This window comes from Pelophylax lessonae, assembly GCF_965119305.1.
Source record: "Pelophylax lessonae genome assembly, chromosome: 5".
NCBI classification, from domain to species: Eukaryota; Metazoa; Chordata; class Amphibia; order Anura; family Ranidae; genus Pelophylax; species Pelophylax lessonae.
This window is the reverse complement of record NC_138772.1, coordinates 390,330,007-390,351,783: the sequence shown is the minus strand read 5'-3', so window position 1 is coordinate 390,351,783 and position 21,777 is coordinate 390,330,007. Positions and strand designations below refer to the sequence as shown.

General features: G+C 40.8%; 1 protein-coding gene across 13 annotated transcripts in view; it reads right to left on the bottom strand.

The window, feature by feature from the left end:
- The window catches only part of EPB41L3 (erythrocyte membrane protein band 4.1 like 3), a 294,466-nt gene that overhangs the window by 92,188 nt on the left and 180,501 nt on the right, over positions 1-21,777 (bottom strand). For all 13 annotated transcript variants that reach the window (XM_082259291.1, XM_082259293.1, XM_082259290.1 and 10 more), the window contains exons 7-8: positions 18,181-18,399; positions 7,019-7,106 (exon numbers count right to left, since the gene is read on the bottom strand). In XM_082259291.1, coding sequence (XP_082115417.1) covers positions 7,019-7,106; positions 18,181-18,399 — 307 coding nt within the window. The remainder of the gene's footprint in view (positions 1-7,018; positions 7,107-18,180; positions 18,400-21,777) is intronic.

Below are 21,777 nucleotides of genomic sequence, written 5' to 3'. Positions count from 1 at the left end.
AAAATAGGTGCAAAAAGGGCAAAGTATCAGGCATAGCTTAAAGCTTCTATACACACATACAGAATTTTGAATGAGTTTTGACCTTCCCACCCCTCCACGTTTTACGTGTACCAATTGCTGATTCTGTTGCTCAGGAAAAACAATGTTTTTTCTCATTCTAGTCAGTCACACAGTTTACCCATCTACACATCAGCTGATACAGTTTGTACTCTGCCCATAATCCTTAATATCGCTTAAAATAAGGAAGGCAAGAAGAATGCAGACAAAAAAGGCTGATGCCTGTGCAGAAAAGCAGCACTGACTGGTCAGTATGACAGACACACAATGTCATTTCATATGCACAATGGCCACAGCAGATTCCAACTAACGGTAGGCAGAGGCTGGGGAGGGGGGGGGGGGGTGCAAGAATGTGCAGTGGTTCTGACTCCTACCACCATGACCACTTCAAATCACTGAAGTGGTCATGGTGGTTAGAGTTTTCCTTTATTATCTATCAGAAGAAGTAAACCTCTGTATACTGATTCCATTTCATCTGATCATCCTCTAGTTGTGCTAAATTAGTGCGGGGGGCGGCATGGGAAGGGCGCGGCGGCATTTTACTACTTATATACCTTAACTATAGTATATATTTTATATGCGGCCTGAGAAAATTTCTCTACACTCAATGTGGCCCAGAGAAGCCAAAAGTTTGGACACCCATGGTTTAAATATTATTCTCATGGCAGAACTGGCTTGGTCCCAATAAGCAAGGGTTATACAGAAGCTGTGATCTTAGAGATAACTGCTGTGATCTCATTCTAAAGAATGTAAAAAAAAAAAAAGTGTGAATAGCGATATAAAGTGGTCACCATAGTTTTCTCATGGATAATTATATTTTTGGGTAGCTCAGTATCAGTTGCAATTGCTTTTTCCATACAGCATAATCTGTTGGACTAGGTCATATGTAGCTTTTTTTTTTTTTTTAACTCATTCTTTTGAAGGAGTAACACAGTAGTCACGTACAACATTATGCTCAACATGAGCGCAAAAAGGCACAGTACATGTAAAATTGTCTTGAGATACAGTCAAAAAGAAGAAGAATATATGGTTTGTCTTACTGATCATTCTACTGGATGCTATTTCTGGTAGTCATTTTGCGTACTGCTTTTAATCACGGTTGATCGAGAGGCACACCATTTATCCCAGATTTTAATATATTTCCCGGAGCAACCCCCCTATGTTCGTATACAATTTTTTCATATATGGTAGGATATTATTAACCATCTTTATCGAGGTGGCAACAGAGGGTGGAGCCAGCTGAATCCATTTGATTGCTATAGCTTTCCGTGCCAAGAATAAAGTCTCCCTCAACATGGTTCTATCATATCTCTGCGACTGTTCCTCATCTAGAATCCCAAGAAGGCATACCCGTGGAGTATTTGATACCAGCATCGAGAGAACAGTGGAGAGCAAGTTGATTACCTATCCAAATATTTAGCAATCACAGGACACAGCCATCGAACAGGTGTGAAGTCGGCTTGTGCACAGTAACATCTAGTGTAACTGGGGGTAGGTATACAAAACATAGCATGTAGCCTAGTGGGAGCCAGATATGTCTGATGTAGCATGTATAGTTGTATCAATTTATGCAGCTTCCCACTTCTCCTCAGACAGATCCGGGATGAGTTGCCTTCACCTAGAGAAAACTAGCAATGGGTTTTGGTTAATGGTGGCAACCTTTTTTTTTTTAAAGGTAAAGAAAATGCTAACTTGAATATTACCAGTTATGGCACTGCTAACCAAAGGCTGTGCTATAAGGGATCACAAATGTTACTATGGCATGCTTGAACCCAGTCTGAGTCTCATCCTTACTTATTTTAGTCTGGAAGCCCCACAGTTGGATTTATAAAGATTTGCACTTATACAGATCAAATATGTGTATCAAGCATAATGAGAAACCCCTCCACATGAGTAACCACATTCAAAGCACTGATGTCTGATGACTTCCTGTATACACATTTAATGGAATCATAACAGGTCTAGCAAAGACTTTCCACCAATCAAAAAGACTGCACTTGTTCACTGTGGAAAGGGATTAGGTTTTTTTTTTAACGAGTATCTCCATGCTCTTAATGGGTAGAAGATTCTTCATCTTTTCATATTCTATCCCCCATGGTAAAAGTAATAAAAACCATAAGCAGGAAATCAGAAAGCATTAAAATGTAAAATGTGTATGCAGGTATACAACCTGCTGAACTGTTACAATAAGGAATATCATCTTGCCGGGCTGAGAGTGAAAACTCCTGAGCTGACACTTAGCTGTAATATTTTCTAGGCTTCCTATCTTGCCATGTCAAAGCAATTTTAGATTCCTGTCAGCTCTGCTTAGTTTACTAGAGCCAATCCGCAAGAGTCAATGAAACCTAAAAACTGGAAATAGTTTAGAAGACAAATAAGTTTATCTGCCCTTGCTGGTCTGTTAAGAGAAGCATTTTTGCTAGAAGTATTTGTTCATTTCCTGAGATTTTATACCCTGACACACTTATAGTAAGGGAATGTATCCTTACCAAGGCAAGTTGGGACAGGGCAATGAGCAATAAAACAGCATAAAGTGCAGTAAGCCATAGCAGTTAATCGGATTTCAGTTTACTCAGATTAGGGAAAGCTGAGTTTTAATTGGTTGTTATGGTTTACTGTACATTTCCCGCTGCCCTCTGCCTTAATGAATAAACAGGTATGCCCCTAAAGCTCAATTCATACCTGTACAAAACTTGACATATACAGGAACATCTTTACACCTGCATGTTAGGTGCATCATACTGGCAGAGCCAGATTTCTGCAAGGGGTGACATGAGGTGGTATGGCTGCCAGGGACAGCACACAGCTACCCAAGTATTGTGTGGCCCAAGGTCAATAACACATTTACAATAATAAAACAATGCCAGTGGCACTTCAAAAAACAGTGGAGATCACTTCCATTGCCAACATTGCTTAGAATGTGCACTACAGTCAACACCCCCCCCCCCTCCCGTGGTATAAACTCATATATACCCTGAATGACACTTCCCCGTGACATGCCTACTGGGTGTTTTGCAGAGAAAATCTCCTCCCAGCATAATGCGAATACATCCCGTTACCCACTAAATCCCCTGAAGCAATCTTGCCTCCCTGGCTGCATATTTTGAAATAAAAATCAGACTGACAAGATAATGTGACCCGATTTTAGAAGAATATTTTATAGTACCAAGTTTGTCTAAATGAATACTTAATGCATGTTCTAGGGGTTTCTCTACTGCAATATGTCAGTTTACAAACCTGAATGTATAAAAATAATTTGTATTCATGGAATAATTGTTTTATGAAGTGGGTTGGTTGAATTTACCACAACTTATGAAACAAAAAAAGCCACTCCAGGTGAGGGAGTCTCTTGTTAATCCCCACACACACTAGTCAGGTTCTAGCCCACCTCGCATGTTGTATATCATGAGGAAATAGTTCCTGACTGCTACACTTCCAAAAATCCTTTTATTGAAGTTTTATATGACAAGTGGTAACCACAACTTCTTTTAACGAATTCTGTAAAACTTTGCATGTACAAACCAAATAATTTCAACTATTGCACAGATTTTCACTAGCAGCAATTTCAAAAGCTATTTTAAATGAGAATTAAATAAGTAATGAGAAAAAAAAGGGGATTGTAGTTGATAAATACTTAATAGTTGGTTATCAAACCCAAAAGATAAAGCTGTTGCATGTAAAAAAGTGAAGGCACCTACAGCAACCTCTAAAATAGTAGTAATGGGGTATATGGCGCAATAAGTTTTGTGTGTACATTAATGTCTATGCAGAACAGCAAAAATTGCATAGAGTCCAATTAGAGCGTTCAGGGTAACTTTCCACTGATCTCAATGCACCAGATGCAGCACTGCTGAAGAGATTATCTTTAGGCAAACAGATAACAGCAGTGCGCAATCTGAGTGTAGTATATTAACAGATTTATTGTGGTGAAACGGCAAATGGCAACTCACATTGTGACAGTTAAAATCAAGCTCATCACATAGTGAGGGCTTCTGATGGACAGTTTCACAACAACAGGAAACCTCAGTCCAAGATAGGAGTACTGAGTGGATGGATACATGAGAGCAATAGCTTGAGAGGCTTTGGCGAACTTGAAAAATGTAGCTCTGCCCCCAACATCCAGATGACATTGTCCAGTCCGCCATCTTGTTGCTTTCCACTTCTTCATTTAAGCTGTCATCCAGCCTGACATCTGGACTTTTCAGACTGCCCCATCAACATAGACAATGTTGATGTGGGAATCCCTCCTGCTGGGCCATTGTCTTCTCCCAGTAGAGGGGGCAGGGGAAGCCATCCCTGTCAGGGGATGACCGTGATTGTCTTCTGCCAGCAGGGGCGGTTCCTACCAACCCACCACTGGGAGGAGACAATGGCCCAGCAGGAGGGATTTCTGCATCAACACTGTGTTGATAGGGGAATGAAGCAAATTTCTTTCCTGCAACCATGGGTTGCACAGTGTATGGCTGGCCTTAGTTTGGTACCCCCGGTGTGTTCTCTTGGTCCGGCAGATGTATCCATCCATTCAGTACGCCTATCTTGGTCTGAGGTTCCCTGTTGTGAGACTTTCCATCTAAAGCTCTTACTATGTGATGAGCCTGATTTTAACGGTCACAATGTGAGTTGACATTTATGTTTCCACCACAATAAATCTGTTAATATACTACACTCAGATTGCACACTGCTGTTCTTATCAGCAACCTCTAAAACCGTACCAGCATGGATGAATTCCCAGGTGTTTTTAACAGTCAAAAGTGTTGGGAGTATGAGGCTAAACCCCTAGTCATTCCCTTCCTTCCCCACATTCCTATTGGCTTATACCTATAATGGGCTAAGATAGTAGCCAATACTAATGAGTAGGAGGGAAAGGGGCAGGCAAGCTTCAGACTATAAGGAAATGTCACAGCTTTGTCTATCAGAATGACTGGGGATTAAGCGATGACCATAAGGCTTGGGAGGCTGTTACAGATACACCTTCACAGGTGTATTATCTTTATACCTGCATCCATTTTCTCCAGTGCACAACAGTGTCTCTTTAATTCTCTTAGTTAACTGATTTAGTAACTTTAGAGCCTTTAATTACGTTTTAAGTAATTACCATAATTTGCTTAGTATGCCTACAGAACACTAACAATGACAATATAAACTGTATATCCTATGTTTGCCCAAATGTGTCAGTATTCTGGGCAAGAAGGGGAGAATGCACTGGGGAGTTTCACTGTTTTAGTACAACAAAAACCAAGTTCCAGGTGCTATATACTGTAAACCCCACTTAGGAGTTACATAAGCAATAGAGTGCAAAGTTATGATCTCAGTTCAACTGTGCTGCTAGCCAGTGGCATGGGATAAAATGCAAATTCAACAACAGGTACTGACAGCATTCAGGAGCTGATTAGGGCTGGTGCTGGAGAATGAAACCGATGATCCATGGGCAATAATCGGTAAAAATATTGTCATTTTATTTGCAACATTAAAAGAATGTGTGGTCCAGAAGACTCACAAAACGTTACCACACTGGCGCTGGAGAAGACGAGGGCACTGGGGAACAAGTGGGTCTTGGGTAGGGTGAACCGTAAGGACACGCCGAGCACCATAGCTGAAGATGGTAATAGCTATAGGGAATCCAAGCCAGACACAGCGAGCACGACTGGATGCCGTTGTTCCGTGAGAATTACCTACCCGTGAGAAAAACCTACCCTCGTCACTTCCGGTGTAATGCGGCGGTTACATTAAAACAGCTGTGCTGCAACATGAATCATCTGCACTCCTGTCCCTGTCACCTCCCTGATCTCGGCTAGTAAATATAAAAGCGGCGGCGGGTGTATGAAAATATAAATCACGGAGCCGAGAGCCGCTTTTATATTTACTAGCCAAGATCAGGGAAGTGACAGGGACAGGAGCGGAGATGACTCATATTGCAGCACAGCTGTTTTAATGTAGCCGCCGCGTGGGTAGGTTTTTTTCACGGACACCGTGATCGTTTCATACTAGTGCGCATGCGCCCTAGTCTGATCCTCAGCTGCTCCATTACGTATCCGGGGCTGTGAGCATGTGCACTGCTGCGCTGCTCAGCTGTTACTGGCAGGAATTGACGAGGGTAGGTTTTTCTCACGGGGTAGGTAATTCTCACATTACACCGTCACGGAAGCACCTTGGGCAGAAGTACAGTACCCAGAAGGGAAGAAGCCACTTGTCCAGTGTGGAACGCATGCCTCCCTGGTACCTCCCTATTTTCACCCATGGATCATTGGTTTGATTCTCCAGCACCAGCCTTAATCAGCTCCTGAGCGCTGTCGGTACCTGTTTTCACTGTTTTAGTACACAACTCATATTACAGTATATTATACTAAAGTCAATGTAAAGAAAAAAAAGTAATGCAACGTCTTTACTCAAACACATGGCAAAAGGGATAATGCAAGGTATTTGCTGTGCAGTGCAGTTAGCACTTTCATCCTTGCATATTATTTCATTTCAATTTTTTTACAGAACAAGAATGTAAAATGTGTTTTTTAAAGACTTGCATTCAACACCAATAAAAGAAAGGAAATCATTTGGTTACCAGGTAACAAAATCTGGGAACAAATAGATACAAAACAAGACTGAGCATTGTTTCCAACAAGTAAAGAGATCACTCAAAAGACAAAATGATTTATGGATTAGGCATGGTACCGAATTCTTCACCTCCTGACACAGCACCTTTGGTTACGTTATGAGAAACAATACATCTCCTTGCTCTTTGACCTCACAAGCAGTAAAAACCAGGACCAGATCATTCACTGTACCTATCTTGATTACAAGTATTTATATATCTTAGATTGTAAGCTCTAACACGCAGGGCCCTCTGATTCCTACTGTATTAAAGTGTATTGTATTTGTACTGTCTATCCTCAAGTTGTAAAGCGCTGTGTAAACTGTCGGTGCTATATAAATCCTATATAATAATAATATATGTTAATATTATCACCTTAGCATGATGTAGATCTACGCCATACATTGACAATTTTTTGGCATTTTCTAAGAAGTGCATTTCAGCTTCAGCCGGCGTCATTCCTCTGTGGATAAAAAAAAAAAAAAAAAAAGTTAAAATTCTATAGACAAATATGATTTCTGCAGTGAAATAAAAATATGAATTGAATATAATTTATCATCATTACCCTAATGCTTTACAACAAGGATTTCAGATAAGAAAACAATATCTAGAATTTGTCAAATCACAAAATGAGGCCAAAATGTTCTTGAGAATGTTCCTGCCTACATTACCGTGAAAGTAGCTTTTCAAGAAGATAAATGGCATATGTTCTCATGTAAACACTACAGAAAGAACAAGATAGCACCTAGACATAAAAAATGTCAACAATACCACTAAAATAAATACAGAAACAATCTCCAGCTTTAAATATCAAAGCGATATTCAATTTAAAAGCAAACATTATATTGCAGCTTACCAATTTTTGGATATGATTGCTGCATTAGTCTGCTTTTCAAAAAAACAAGCTGTCTTGCAGGTGTAGTTGTTAGAAGAATGAGCTAACCATTTAACACTCACATGGGTGCTCACAATGATCAGCTTTTATGTAAAACCTTTATCCCAAAAAGGAAAAAAATATAACTTGCTGTGCTGGAGTTTGGCTTCAATTTGTTAGTGTATCTAAATCTGCTAGTACAGCCAACACGCCTCTCCTCCCAGACTAACAATGCCGGTGCTCTTTGCGCCTTCATTCAGATTGGAGGCACACTAATACAGGAGGTGTGTTACAGACCAGATCACTAGGTAAAAACAGAGGGAAAAAGGCCTAAAAAAAGAAAATGAATGTAGCCATCACATCTAATGATTGGAAAGCTGCAATAGATTACATTTTTGGATTCGGATTGAATACGGCTTTAAGTAAGTTTCTTCACATTTGATATTAGGTAACAAAAACAATTATATTAACCACTTTCTGCAAACTTGAAGAAGTGGTTGTACCGGGGTGATGCATTATAGAGGCATCATCCCGATACCGTTTTTTTTTTTTTTTTTAGAGCTGGCGGTCGGCTTTTTGGTGGTAACCGATGCGGCTCACCAGCCGCTCGACCGTTATCACATGGAGCGGGAGGGGACACCCCCCTTCCGCCACTCTGCCCGGGTCTACTGTCCCACCGGGAGACCCGAGCGACTAGCCACCATATCCGCTGGCTGGTCACAACGTCACTTCCAGTTTACTCGGCTGCCAAAGGCGCCGATTTAAAAAAAAAAAAAAAGACCGTATTCGTGATTTTTGCGCTGTGAATACTTTTAAGTGCAAAGAAGGGATTTGGGGTCTTTTAAACCCCCAGATCCCTCAATAAAGAGTACCTGTCACTGCCTATTACTGTCACAAGGGATGTTTACAATCCTTGGGACAGCAATAAAAGTGATCAGATTTTTTTTTTTTTTAAAGGAACAGTGAAAAAAAAAAAATCTTGAAGTGCCCCCGTCCCCATGTGCTCGCGCACCACAGAAAACGCATACGTAAGTTACGCCCACAAATGTAAATGGTGTTCAAATCACACATGTGAGGTATCGCCGTGATCGTCAGAGTGAGAGCAATAATTCTAGTAAAAGACCTCCTGTAATTCTAAACTGGTAACCGTAATTTTTTAAAGTGTCGCCTATGGAGATTTTTAGGTACTGTAGTTTGTCGCCATTCCACAAGTGTCCCAATTTTAAACCATGACATTTTAGGTATCTATTTACTCAGGTGACATCTTTTACAAATATACAAAAAAAAATTAGCTAACTTTACTGTTAGTTTTTTTTTTAAATTCAGTGAAGTGTATTTTTTAAAAAAAATTGCGTTTGAAGAACTGCTGCGCAAATTCTGCATGCCAAAATATTGCAACGACCGCCATTTTATTCTCCAGAGTCTTTGCTAAAAAAAAATATGTTAATATTTTGTGTTAATATGTTAAAAAATAATGTTAGGGGGTTCTAAGCAATTTTCTAGCAAAAAATACTGATTTTAACTTGTAAACAAGATGTGTCAGAAATTGGCTTAAGTGGTTAATGTATAAAATGAGGCATAGCCTTTTTTTTTTAGGTTATTGCTCATACTACCTGTTGGTAAACCGCTCTATCACATGACATGCCCTGCTTGCTGATAATTTGTAGAAATACTTCCTGATGCAGTTTTTACTTGATGAGATGAAGATAATATTTTCCACTGTTTAGAATCTGTGGTTGCATCCAAAAAAATACACAGCCCTGGTCAAAGGATCACAGTGCTGTGTGGTCTTTCACTTTTATGGATGAATAGGCAGCGCTGCCTGGCTGGGTCATACATGGCACCAGCCCGACATCACCAATCATTCATTCATAAAAGTGGATAGTCACACAGCACTGTATGTATAAAGGTAGCCTCAAATAGACACAAAAAGCCGCAGCTGTCACTATTATGAATGAACAATGAGCGCTGCCTGTTTTTTTCATAATCGTACAAGATCACTCAGAGCTCTTGTGATCTGTCTACAGCTGCTTGTACACATACAGGGCATCGCCAATTACATTTCACATTGCTACAGCGAGTGATCTTTTACTCTTATTAATAAATAAGCAGTGCTGATTTTTCATTCAGAATAGTGATGGATAACTCAATTTAGAAAGGAAGTGGGGGTAATGTATTGGCTAAACCTGCCCCCACAGAATGCCCATAATTTAGGTTTCAGAATTGGGTGGAGCTACAGCCAGCATTATTAGGTGGATTTAGGGGACACCAATCAGAACAGAACCAAGAACTTTATGCATTGGGTCCCCTGGGGAAATAATAAAATGAAAACATTTTTCTTAAGAGTTTTTCTTTAAAGGAAAACTTTCCCATGATCTAACATTGAGGCTACATTCACACCTGAGCGTAGCGTTTTCGCTCGTTTTTTTACCGCGATTTTGCCGCGATTTTTACCGCGATTTTACAGGCGTTTTTTGTGCAGGTGTTTTTAGATTGAATAGAAACCAATGGAAAACGCCTGTAATCTGCCCAAAAAGAAGCTCATGTACTTTTTTGAGCGTTGGGCGTTTTGCTTACAGCGTCAAAATGCTCAGATGTGAACAGGGGCCATTAAAATGAATAGGATTTGTCTTGTTGGGCGTTTTGAGAGCTGATCCTAGAGCAGAAAAACTCCCCAAAAATGCCTACATGTGAACGGAGCCTTAGGGTCCTCTGTTCAGGTTCCTTCCATTCTTTAACTGCTTGCCGACCGCCGCAAGTAGATTTACTGCGGCGGTCAGCCCCTGCCAGGCAGAGTGACGTTAATTAACGTCACTAGCCTGGGAGGGTCTGGGGAGCGAGCGCGCGCCCGCGGAGGCGCGCTCCCGCTCCCGCGCGGTCACGCACCCCCCCGCGCGTGTGACCAGCGGACCCGATGTCCGCCGGCCACTCGGCGATCGTCGGGGGAAGAGGGAGAATGTCAGGCAGCTTGTGTAAACGAGCTGCCTGTCATTCTCCTCGCTGTAAAGACACTGATTACACGGATCCAGTATGTAGATCCGTTGATCAGTGTCCTTACAGCTAGAGCCACAGCCAATCACAGTAGGAATCACACCCCTAGGGACACACACAGCCCCTCCCTCCCAAATAAAGTTAACCCCTTCACTGCCAGTGTATTTTTACAGTAACAGTGCATATGTATAGCACTGATTACTGTAGAAATGTCACTGGTAACCCCAAAAGTGTCAAAAATGTCAGTCAAGGGTCCGATCTGTCCGCCGCAATGTCGCAGTACCGCAAAAAAAAAAAAAATCGCAGATCGCCGCCATTACGCGTTAAAAAAAAAACAACAAAAATGACAAAAATCTTTCCCTTTGTTAGTAAACGCGATAACTTTTGCGCAAACCAATCAAAATACGCTTTTTGGGATTTTTTTTACCAAACATAGGTAGGATAAAACAAATTGGCCAAAAATGTTAAAAAATTTTGATTTTTACATTTTTTTTTTGGGGGAATTTCATATAAAAAAATGTGAAAAATATTGCTATTTTTGCAAAATTGTCGCTCTTTTTTTGTTTATAGCGCGTGATCAAAAAAAAAATCGCACAGGTGATCAAATACCACCAAAAGAAAGCTCTGTTTGTGGGAAAAAAAGGACGTCAAATTCGTTTAGGTACAGCGTCGCACGACCGTGCAATTGTCCGTTAAAGTCACGCAGTGCCGAATCGCAAAATACCCCCTGGTCTTTTAGCAGGAAAATCCTCCGGGGTTTAAGTGGTTAAGAATAAGACCCTTAAGAGATGCCATGTTCCTCTTGCAGGCTTATGTACATCTAAACCTTGACAGCAAAACTTTAGGGAGATCCACTGGAAGTGATGTTTCGATGATCCCAACTGAGGCCTGGGCCCCAGGCCATTTCCCAAAGCAACTCTGCCATGCTAGGCTGCAACATCAGAAGATACCTCCGCCAGGAATACACCACAAGCCAATTAAGTCCCCATAAGTAAAATGAGGAGGACAGTGCTCACAGGCCAAGGTCTTCCGAAATTGAACCTCACCCCAGAAAAGGGACCAAAATCCTGGAAAAAAGATGAAGGGCTTTCCTTTTAAAAGAGCAGAAAACCCATGCAGATCTGTATCAAGAGGGGGACCGCTGAACCAACAGTCACCTGGTCAAAACAAGAAACATTGCACTGGTCCTGGATGGTAATAAACACAGTCTAAACTTAGGAATGAGGAGGTTGGAGGGGCTTTTAACAGTTCTGTTGGTGCTTCCTGTAGAAGGAGGAACCAGTCAACCCCTTCAAACTGCTGTCCTTGAAGAGGATGAAAATGTAACTTTGTTTGGAATTCCTACTGAAAAATAGCAGTCCAGTTCCTACTATGTGAGGGTGCCTAGGCATTCATGGGTCTACAGCCTCGTAGCTTTATATCTGCAGTGTTAGGTCTAAAGTTGGCCATAGATGTGTTTTGTTTTTTTGTTCAGCCAGTGGTTTAACAAAACAAAACATTGAACAGATTCTTCAATACACACACAATGATAGATGGAGGAATCCCAACCCAACCCCCTACAGGGACATCTGATAGTGGGATTCACTGATGTCATTGTACAGTGATCAGCAAAAGCAGAAGAATTTCAGTATGTCTATGGTCAGCCTAAGGTGCTGCTAACTTGGACTGCTTGTCTCGGAAATTTTGGAAATGGTATTACAGTGCAACTCATTGTTCTCCTTGCTGACGGGACTTACCTGAGTAAACAAAACCTTGCTTCTACTAAGATGGCCAAAAATGGGTCATATGCAATACTGGTATCAGCGATTAATCCTTTGCTCTCTACATGCATTTTTGAATTTTAGAAACAGCTTCTAGAGTGCAGTTCATTTTGCAAGGAGGAAAAAGTATTCAAACACTGGGAGGAGTCTTTTTTACTCCTTAATCACTTCCGTAGGTTAGTTCAAATCGAAACTGTAATTTCTTGATAACAAGATGTGTTGTGTGTTCGTAATGTACTTCTATTACAATAAAATATTGATTGTGCTTAAAAGTCACATTAAATAGTCACTCAATGCCAGCCATCATTTTAGTTTCAGTTATGTGAGACCTTGGGGAAAATAGCTTAGTAATACTTGTGGTTTGCAATACTCTAGCTTAATGAATCAAGGCCTTTAAGTCAATCAAGTCCTATTTTGTCATATTGTTAATTTAAGCAAATGTAGAAAATCCACATTATGTGATGTTCCTGGAAACAAAGTACACAAAAACCAAAATATACAGTCAGTTAAAAGACTTTTGTAATTCAATAAGCCACTTCACTTCAAATATTCAGTTTTCCAAAGGGAATTTCTCCAGCACACAAAAGCTGCTCTATTTTTAGCTGATTATAGATCTAGAGTTGTTTGTCTTCTAATCAAAAAATCAATTAAGTTGCTTATTTTACATCCAACAGCTTTGTGATCACAAAAAAAAAAAAAATAGGAGTAAAAAGAAAGAAATTTAGAGTAAACTGAGGCTGCAAAGCTTGCACACTGTGAACCAAAAATCTGCTTTACTTTGGTTCCATTATTTTTCTGCCATCTTTCATCTTCTTTACAAGATTGTTTTACCAACTCAAGCTAACACATTCTCAACAAGACAAAATTAAGCATGGTTTGTAACAAAAAGGTCATGTAAGGGCTAACAAGAGAGTGATAACAAGTGCTTTGAAGCATCAAATTTATCAAAGGCAAAGGTTTTTCTGGCATTGGAAAATCTAAGACCTTCAGACAAAGGAATTTTAGAAAATAAAGCAAGCCTCATTAGGCAGGGAAAGGGCTGCATCCGGTTGGTTTAACCACTTAAGCCCCGGAAGATTTTACCCCCTTCCTGACCAGGGGTTTTTTTGCGATTTTTTACTGCGTGACTTTAACGGACAATTGCGCGGTCGTGCGACGCTGTACCTAAACGAATTTCACGTCCTTTTTTTCCCACAAACAGAGCTTTCTTTTGGTGGTATTTGATCACCTGTGCGATTTTTTGATCATGCGCTATAAACAAAAAAAGAGCGTAATTTTTGCAAAAATAACAATATTTTTCACTTTTTTTTTATATGAAATTCCCCCCCAAAAAAATGTAAAAATCAAAATTTTTTAACATTTTCGGCCAAATTGTTTTACGCTACATATGTTTGGTAAAAAAAAAAAAATCGCAAAAAGCGTATTTTGATTGCTTTGCGCAAAAGTTATTGCGTTTACTAACAAAGGGAAAGATTTTTGTCATTTTTGGTGTTTTTTTTTTTTAATGAGTAATGGCGGCGATCTGCAATTTTTTTTACGGTACTGCGACCTTGCGGTGGACAGATCGGACCCTAGACTGACATTTTTGACACTTTTGGGGGTACCAGTGACATTACTGCAGTAATCAGTGCTATATATATGCACTGTTACTGCAAAAATGACACTGGCAGGGAAGGGGTTAACTGTATTGGAGAGGGAGGGGTTAAGTGTGTCCTAGGGGCGTGTTTCTAACTGTGCAGGGACAGGTCTCCTAGTGTAAAATAGTAGAACCGTCTGATCTTCATTTTTACCCAGGGGAGAATGACAGGCGGCTTGTTTACATAAGCCGCTCTGTCTTTCTCCCGCTGTACCGGCGATCGTAGTGTGACCGGCGGACATCTGCCAGTCACACTCCCGCACTCCTCCGTGAACGAGCCTCAGCGGGCGCGCGCTCACCCGCTATTGGCTCTAAAAGGAGTGACAGGCGAGTGACGTTAATTAACGTCACTCTGCCTGGCCGGGGCTGACCGCCGCAGTAAATTTACTTGCGGCGGTCGGCAAGTAGTTAAAGCATAGCTACCCCCCCCCCCGAAAACCTGTAATATATAGCAGCTTTATAGCCATTATAATGGTGGCTGCAATGGTTTCCATTTTCCCCTTTATTTTCATCCGTGCTTCTGCCAGTAACACACTTCCTGGCCCTGGGTGAGAGTGCTCACTTATTGCACTGTATCTATGGCGCAGCAGTGTTATCACCTTAAAGAGGTTGTAAACTCGTTAAAAAAAAAAATTTTTTCTTTTACAACCTGCAAGAGAAAGACATAATGAGCTAGTATGCATCGCATACTAGCTCATTATGAAATACTTACCTTAGAACGAGCCCCCGCCGTGCCGCTCTCTTACCTGTATGACGAGCGACTAGACATATGCCGGTTTTCGGTAATTCGATATATCGCGGTATTGCATAGCCACGGTATTGTTATTGTGGCATTTTTAAAATACCGAGTTTCTCTGTCAAGTCTGCCTGACTTGTGAATTGATACATTTCAGTGAGCTGGATGACTCATTCACTCACTCAGCTAACACCTTTCAGCATTAAGTCTCCTAACTATAAACAAAAATGATTACATTTGTATCTTTTCCTTCCCTCTGCCAGGGAGAAAGGAAGTTTAACCTCTTAAAGACTGGATCTTTTTATGACACTTGTTGCTTGCAAGTTAAAATCAGTTTTTTTTTTTTGCTAGAAAAGTACTTAGAACCCCCAAACATTTTATATATTTTTTTAGCAGAGACCCTACAGAATAAAATGGCGATTGTTGTAATATTTTATGTCACACTGTATTTGCGCAGCAGTCTTTCAAACGCAATGATTAGACTTTAATGAATAAAAAAAAAAAAAAAAACGTAACAGTAAAGTTATCCCAATTTTTTTTTTTTTTGTTACACAGAGAATCGTGAGAGAATCGTGATCTTTATTCCAAGCTAAAAAATCGTGATTCTCATTTTGGCCAGAATCGTGCAGCTCTAATAAATATATATATATATATATATATATATATATATATATATATATATATATATATATATATATATATACACACACACACACACGCATAGCAGCCCACATTACATTATTATATAGCCATCAAGCAGTGTCTACAAAAAATGCAGAAAGCTTGCCATAGCAGGAACTGCAGGTTAGTCGCATGGTGCAAAAGCAGGATGGATTTCAAGGCCACTGAATTTTAAAAAAAATGCTGCATGCACCTTTTTTCTGCGGAAAATGAGGGCATAGCAGCCCGTTCAAATCAATGGGCTGCTATGCCTGTGCAAATGTGGGCCGCCAACCCGCATACATGTGAACCACCAACCCGCATACATGTGAACCAGGCCTAAAGCAATAGTAAAGTCATTTATAAACAACACCTCCTTCAGGTTTAACCACTTCTTGACCACAAGGATTTGCCCTCTTAATGACCAGGCCATCGGATCGGAGCCCGAGCGCCAGGACCAGTTATCACCAGTTAGGCCAGACACTGCTTGATGACCTATTTTAGGCCTGGTTCACAGAGTCTGTACTGACTGACTATATAATAATGTGCATAAGTGAACCAAAGCCCCTAAATTCAGCAATGAAATTGAAGTGAGGTGGAAATTTAATAATTTAAATTTAATAACAGAATACCGTGATAATACCGTATACCGTGGCAAAACCTTAATCAATTAATCGCAGCATGAAAATCTGATACCGTCACAAGCCTACGAGCGACATGTTCAGTCGCCCGTCTTCCGGGATCGCGGCATCCGGCCATCGGATTGGCCGGAGCCGCGGTGACGTCACTCCTGCGCACGCGCGCAGGAGCCGACGGTCACGGCACGGGGCTCTGAAGGAACGGCACGATCAGCCGTTCCTTCAGAGCGCATGCGCCAGTGACGTCACTGGCTGCATTAAAGGTAAATATCTCCTAAACGGTACATGTTTAGGAGATATTTACAGTACCTATAGATAAGCCTTATCATAGGCTTACCTATAGGTACAACTTCCTGAGGAGGGTTTACTTCCTCTTTAAGGCTGCTCTTCTGATTTGGACTGCAAACACCGCCTCCTCTTCATTACATTGTAAGAAGGGGTTGTATAGGAAGATGGATTGAAAAGCTGACAAAATTGTCTAAGATATTAGTTCAGAACACAGGATGTTACAAGGACATTCAATATCCATCAGGATCAGAATTCTGCACTTGCAGAAATAGTATTTAACCTGAAAAAATAGAAAACAAATGCATCCACCACCACATCTAAGCCTACTAAGCTGCAATATATAATATTTTTTGTTTTTAGGTTTAGGTGTTCTTTAAGATTCAAGACAGTACTTACTGACATCTCATTAAGGCTGGGTTCACACTAAATGTGGGCGTGCCTCCGGTACGTCCTTGTTCTCTGTTTCAGGTGTGAATCAGGTCCAAATTTTTGCCTGAATTGGGACCTGAAACAGACAGGACCCTTTTCCAGTGTGGACTGCGGTCGCCCTGGAGGTGTGTGAACTGGTGTGAACCGTCTCCATTCAGATTCGGTCACACTCTTTCATGCAAATTGGATGCAGGGAAACCCGCATCCAATTTGCATAAGTGTGAACCCAGCTTAATAGTTTTGTGTGAAAGATCTGCCCATTCAAGGTCACCCATTATGAAGATGATTTAGAGCAGGGGACAGCAACCCCTTGATGGCAATCTACCCGTCAATGACTGGCAGGTCATGAGATCCTTGCCGTCTCCTGCAACCTGTACAGAAGTGGGGGTAACATTTATAGGAACAGATCCCCTTCATTTCCGTCCTGCAGCAGCTGAAGGCTGGTTCCTCCTTTCCCTCCTGCAGCAGCTGAAAGCTGGTTTCTCCTTTCCCTCTCACCAGCATGCCGCCCCTGCTGCCCTTCCTGTCCAGGTTCCCCTTCCTTCTGCTGACCTGGCCCCGTGTGAGCCCCTGGTCTACCCCCCCCCCCCTTACAGCGCTGCTGGCTTTCCCTCCTCTCCCGCTGGCTGCTGGTGGGATAGTTTCAGGATCTAGAGTGGGGAAAGAAGCTGGTAAATAGGTCATTTACTGGACCCTTTCTTTTCTGAATAAACACAGTGAGTGATTGGTACCGATCACTGTGTTCATTCATAACTGAAGCATAGTAAATGGTTTACCATGCTTCAGTTTGTGAATGAACAGAACACTGTGCAGAGCTCTTCCTGTGCATTCATTTTGTGTAGTTGAGGCTGCAGAGATGGAGACAGAGGACTGTGTTTCAAAAGTGAGACATCAGGGGTCTTTTTGTACTCCTAATATTCATCAAAGCCCCCCAACAGGGCTGCTAAAAACGATGTTAAAAGATTATAAAAATAAAAAACTACTGACACCGTCCACTGCCCTACTGACAAAAACCTCTTCCCTACTGAGATGTCCACTGCTCTACTGACTTACACTGTCCACTTCTCTACTGGCAACGTCTACACACAGTCTACTGACATTGTCCACTTTTAAGGCCGGCTAAGTTGATATTTTTACAGTGACATTGGCTTTATTATATTTTCTAGGCTGTCCTTACTATTAAGTCAGGCCTTCCTAGTTGTCTTTTATTTGTATTTGTTTTTAATTAAAAGAAAGGGCGCTGAACCCTGATTATGTTTGATGTCTTTAATGTTGTTCAGGTAGATTTCCAACTCCCAAAGGTTGCCTACCCCTGATCTACAGTCAAAATGTGTCTATTAATCTTTTATGGATTATTAAACGCAAAGTAATTTTTAGTGGTTTACAACCTTTTTGTTCGAGTGGCACAAAATGAGAGGATGAATTACAAAAATAATAATGAGGAGGATACTGGTCTTATTCAGCAAAATATTTGTGTCCGAAAATGGTCTGCTTTTCATAAGATACCAATTCACATATATCTCACCTATAACTTTTGTGCAGCTCAACTACTTTGTCCTCTAGTTCCTTTGTTTGATTTGGTGCAAACCGGAATTCACTGACATAGTCGCTGCCGTATTCATCAGGGTCATAGTCACCCAGTTCTGATTGTACAGTGTAGGATCCCAGGAGAGCCAGTGTAACAAAGGAACAAGGGAGACGCCCTGATATAATGTCATCTCGTAGCTGCAGGCAGAGGTAATACCTATAGGGAAATAAATACACGTTAAATTGCAAAGTTGAATACACACTAACATTAATGTATGGGACTTTAAAGTTTGTTTAAATATGCTTTGCACCCCATTGTAGCTGATCAGAAGTTAGCATTTTCATATTGTGAGTCATTGGTTTTAAGTTACTGCTCATTATTGTCTTAAAAGCATGTTATTTTACGGTTTAAAATTTTTCAAAGAAAGTGAATATATAAAAAATTTAGAATATGCAATTTTGCCTTTTTTTTAAAAAAAATATTTACATTAAAAAACTCCAGTTAAAGCAACAAATATGTTTTTAAAATGATTAACACTTGCAATTTACATATGGTAATTGCATGGTCTTAACATCATTAGAGCCCATTCAGACTAGCGCGACACGACTTTGGGGGGCAACCTGTGAAGTCGCGTGCACCGATGTGCACCGCGACCTCGGCGCGACTTGCAGAGACTTCACATAATGGAAGTCTATGCAAGTCGCCTCCAGGTCGCCCCAAAGTAGTACAGGACCCTTTTTCTAAGGTCGGAGTGACTTATGTCGCTCCTATTAGAACGGTTCCTGTGCTAATCAATGGACCGCGACCGAGCGCAACTTGTCAGGCTGACAAGTCGCCTGACAAGTCGCGCTAATGTGAATGGGCTCTTAGACCAACAAAAATGCTCTACTGTTTCTCACAGTTTCAAACACAACAGAAAGTAAGCTATTCTAGCAAAATAGATTGTAGTTTATTAAAAATAACGCAGCTATGTTATGTGGCCATTTAAGATAAAATCCATGAATGCCATATACACTATAAAAATGTCAACTGCTTCATTTTATTTTAAATCAAAATAAACTGGGCAAATGGTTAAAGTGATATTAAAGTCTAGTTTTTTTTTTTTTTTTTTTTTAAATAGCAAACATGTCATACTCACGTGCTCTGCACAGTGTTTTTGCACACAGCAACCCCATTCGTCCTCTTCTCGGGTCCCCCGCTGTTGCTTCTGGCCCCTCCCTCCTGCCAAGTGCTCCCAGAGAATTCAGCTTGCTGTGGGGGCACCCGAGCCTTCTATCCCCTCATAGCCTCACTGGCTGTGATTGACAGCAGAAGGAGCCAATAGCTCCTGCTGCTGCCTTAGCCAATTTAGAGTGAGAGTCCCTGGAAAGCCGAGGGTCTCGTGCACATCGCTGGATCGCGATAGGGCTTAGGTAAATATTAGGGGGGCTGAGGGCGCTGTTGCACAGGGAAGGTTTTTACATTCATACATAGAATATATGAAGGTAAAAAACCTTGAGCCTTTAGAACCACTTTATTGCTGAACTCTAGCATAGGCAAATATTGTTTAAATACAAGAGACGTGTGCTTACTCAAATCTTGGTGAGTATTTTGTTTCCAGGTCTGTGCAGTAAATCAGCGGGAAATATTTCTGTTGTGCAGGAGTGTCCTGTAATAAAAACCAGGCAATGCCTCCCTCTCATTCTACTCGTTCAATCTGTGCTTGCAGAAAACTACAGAAGGGGGCAGATACCAGACCAGACAGTCTGTAGTGGGTGGACTTGCTGAGCACTTCCCACATCTTCTGTTTTCTGCACAGGCAATGTACAGCACAGTGATTATTATGATACCTTTACAAGGTAATATCTACACTTATAAAGGCATTTTGTGCACACAAAGTAGATCCTTTGGGGGTTTAGAGGAATATATTTGAAGAAAAAACACAGGAACAGGATTAGACGCTGGACCGGTTATTAACAACTCTAAGCCACCTTAGCAATAGAAACTGTTGTAGGATTAGTTGCTATGGGTTGCAAGGCATCTTCTGTATACACTATAGTAAGTATTTTATCTATACTAAAAAGCAGTTTTTCTAATCCCAACTGTTACAACAACTTTTCATAAATCACAAAAAAAAAAAAATACATTTAGTGTTTAATATGACCTTTATACACTAGTAAATATTAATTCAGGTCATGTCTTCTGCGTACATAAAATAGAAATTCATGCCTCTTAAACTATAATATAATAATAATTAGGTCAGCCAAGATACATTTTTTGCAAAGTAGTACATATAAATCATTGCTTAAAAAGTAATTTGTCGTCATTGTCTGGATTTGCAGAATTAATCCATTAAGCAAAGCCAAAGATAATTAATGCATTACAAACAGCAAAAGCTAAATTAAAAAGGAAAAGCAGGAAAGGCTAATATAATGATGATGACAGTATTAGTACTGGTACCCTTAGGATTTCTAAAAAAAATATACTCAAACCGTTTGGTAACCGATCATAAAGCATTTAAGCATGGCCAGCTTTTAACATTTTTTATTTTCTGAAAAGTGCCATTTAATGGATAAATACAATTTGTGCGCTGTATTTTCCATCATTCCATCAATTTCTACATTATAGTATCAGTTTACAATCTGGCAGTTCCAGAGAGCAAAACTAGCTAGACTTTAACAATAAACGATGAAAGCTGGCACTAGAAATTAGCCTGGGCCTCCTCTAAACTCAACTCCAACCAAACATTAAAAATTACACTTTTTCTTTTACTTTAATCAGCTGCGGGCTGTGTCATTGCCTACCCCACAGCACATGTAAAATAAAGGGGCAGGACGCGGGTGGTGTCAGTTTCCTCATATGAACACATGCCTATACAATGGTACTAATGTCACCAGCATCCCTTTGTTTACATGTGCTGTGGGGTGAAGAATGACCTGGACCACAACTAATTGGAGGGGGAAAAAAAAAAGCACAATTTTAATGTTCAGACGGAAATGAGTTTGGAGGATGCTCAAGGCCATCTCTAGTTGGGACCACTTTACAGTCCTTTTCCAAGCTTATAATAAAAACAACAAAGCTGACTTTATTGGCCAGTCATTTGGCCTTTTTGGAGTCGGGAAAGACATTGCAAGACATAGAGCTAGGATGAACATGAAAGAGCATTTTAATGCTGAACCCCAAGGAAAGGAAAAATGTCCCCTTGCAATGGGGTTGCCCCCGCTCTGCAAGAGGTAAATGCCCGTTTAGGTCTAAGGGGTCAAAACTGAAGTTTTACTTACCCGACCTGCTGCTTCAGCAGGCTGCAATACCAGTCTTCACAGCCACTTTTCCCTTATGTTTCAGTAGGCGCAGATTCTCTGATATCATCAAGTCCAACACAGAGCCCATATTCCTGCACTGCACATGAGAACTATAAGGGGCAGTCCACTGCCAGAGCATATGGGACTGAAGAAGAGTGTCAGCTGCCAGGGGAGCAGAAGATGGACAAGTAAAACTGCTATTTTCAGCCCCCTAGTACTAAACAAACATTAAAACCTTGCAGTGCTGGGGCAACCGACTGCAAGGGAGCATTTTTTCATATCCTTTCCCCCGGAGATCATTTTTAAGCAATTT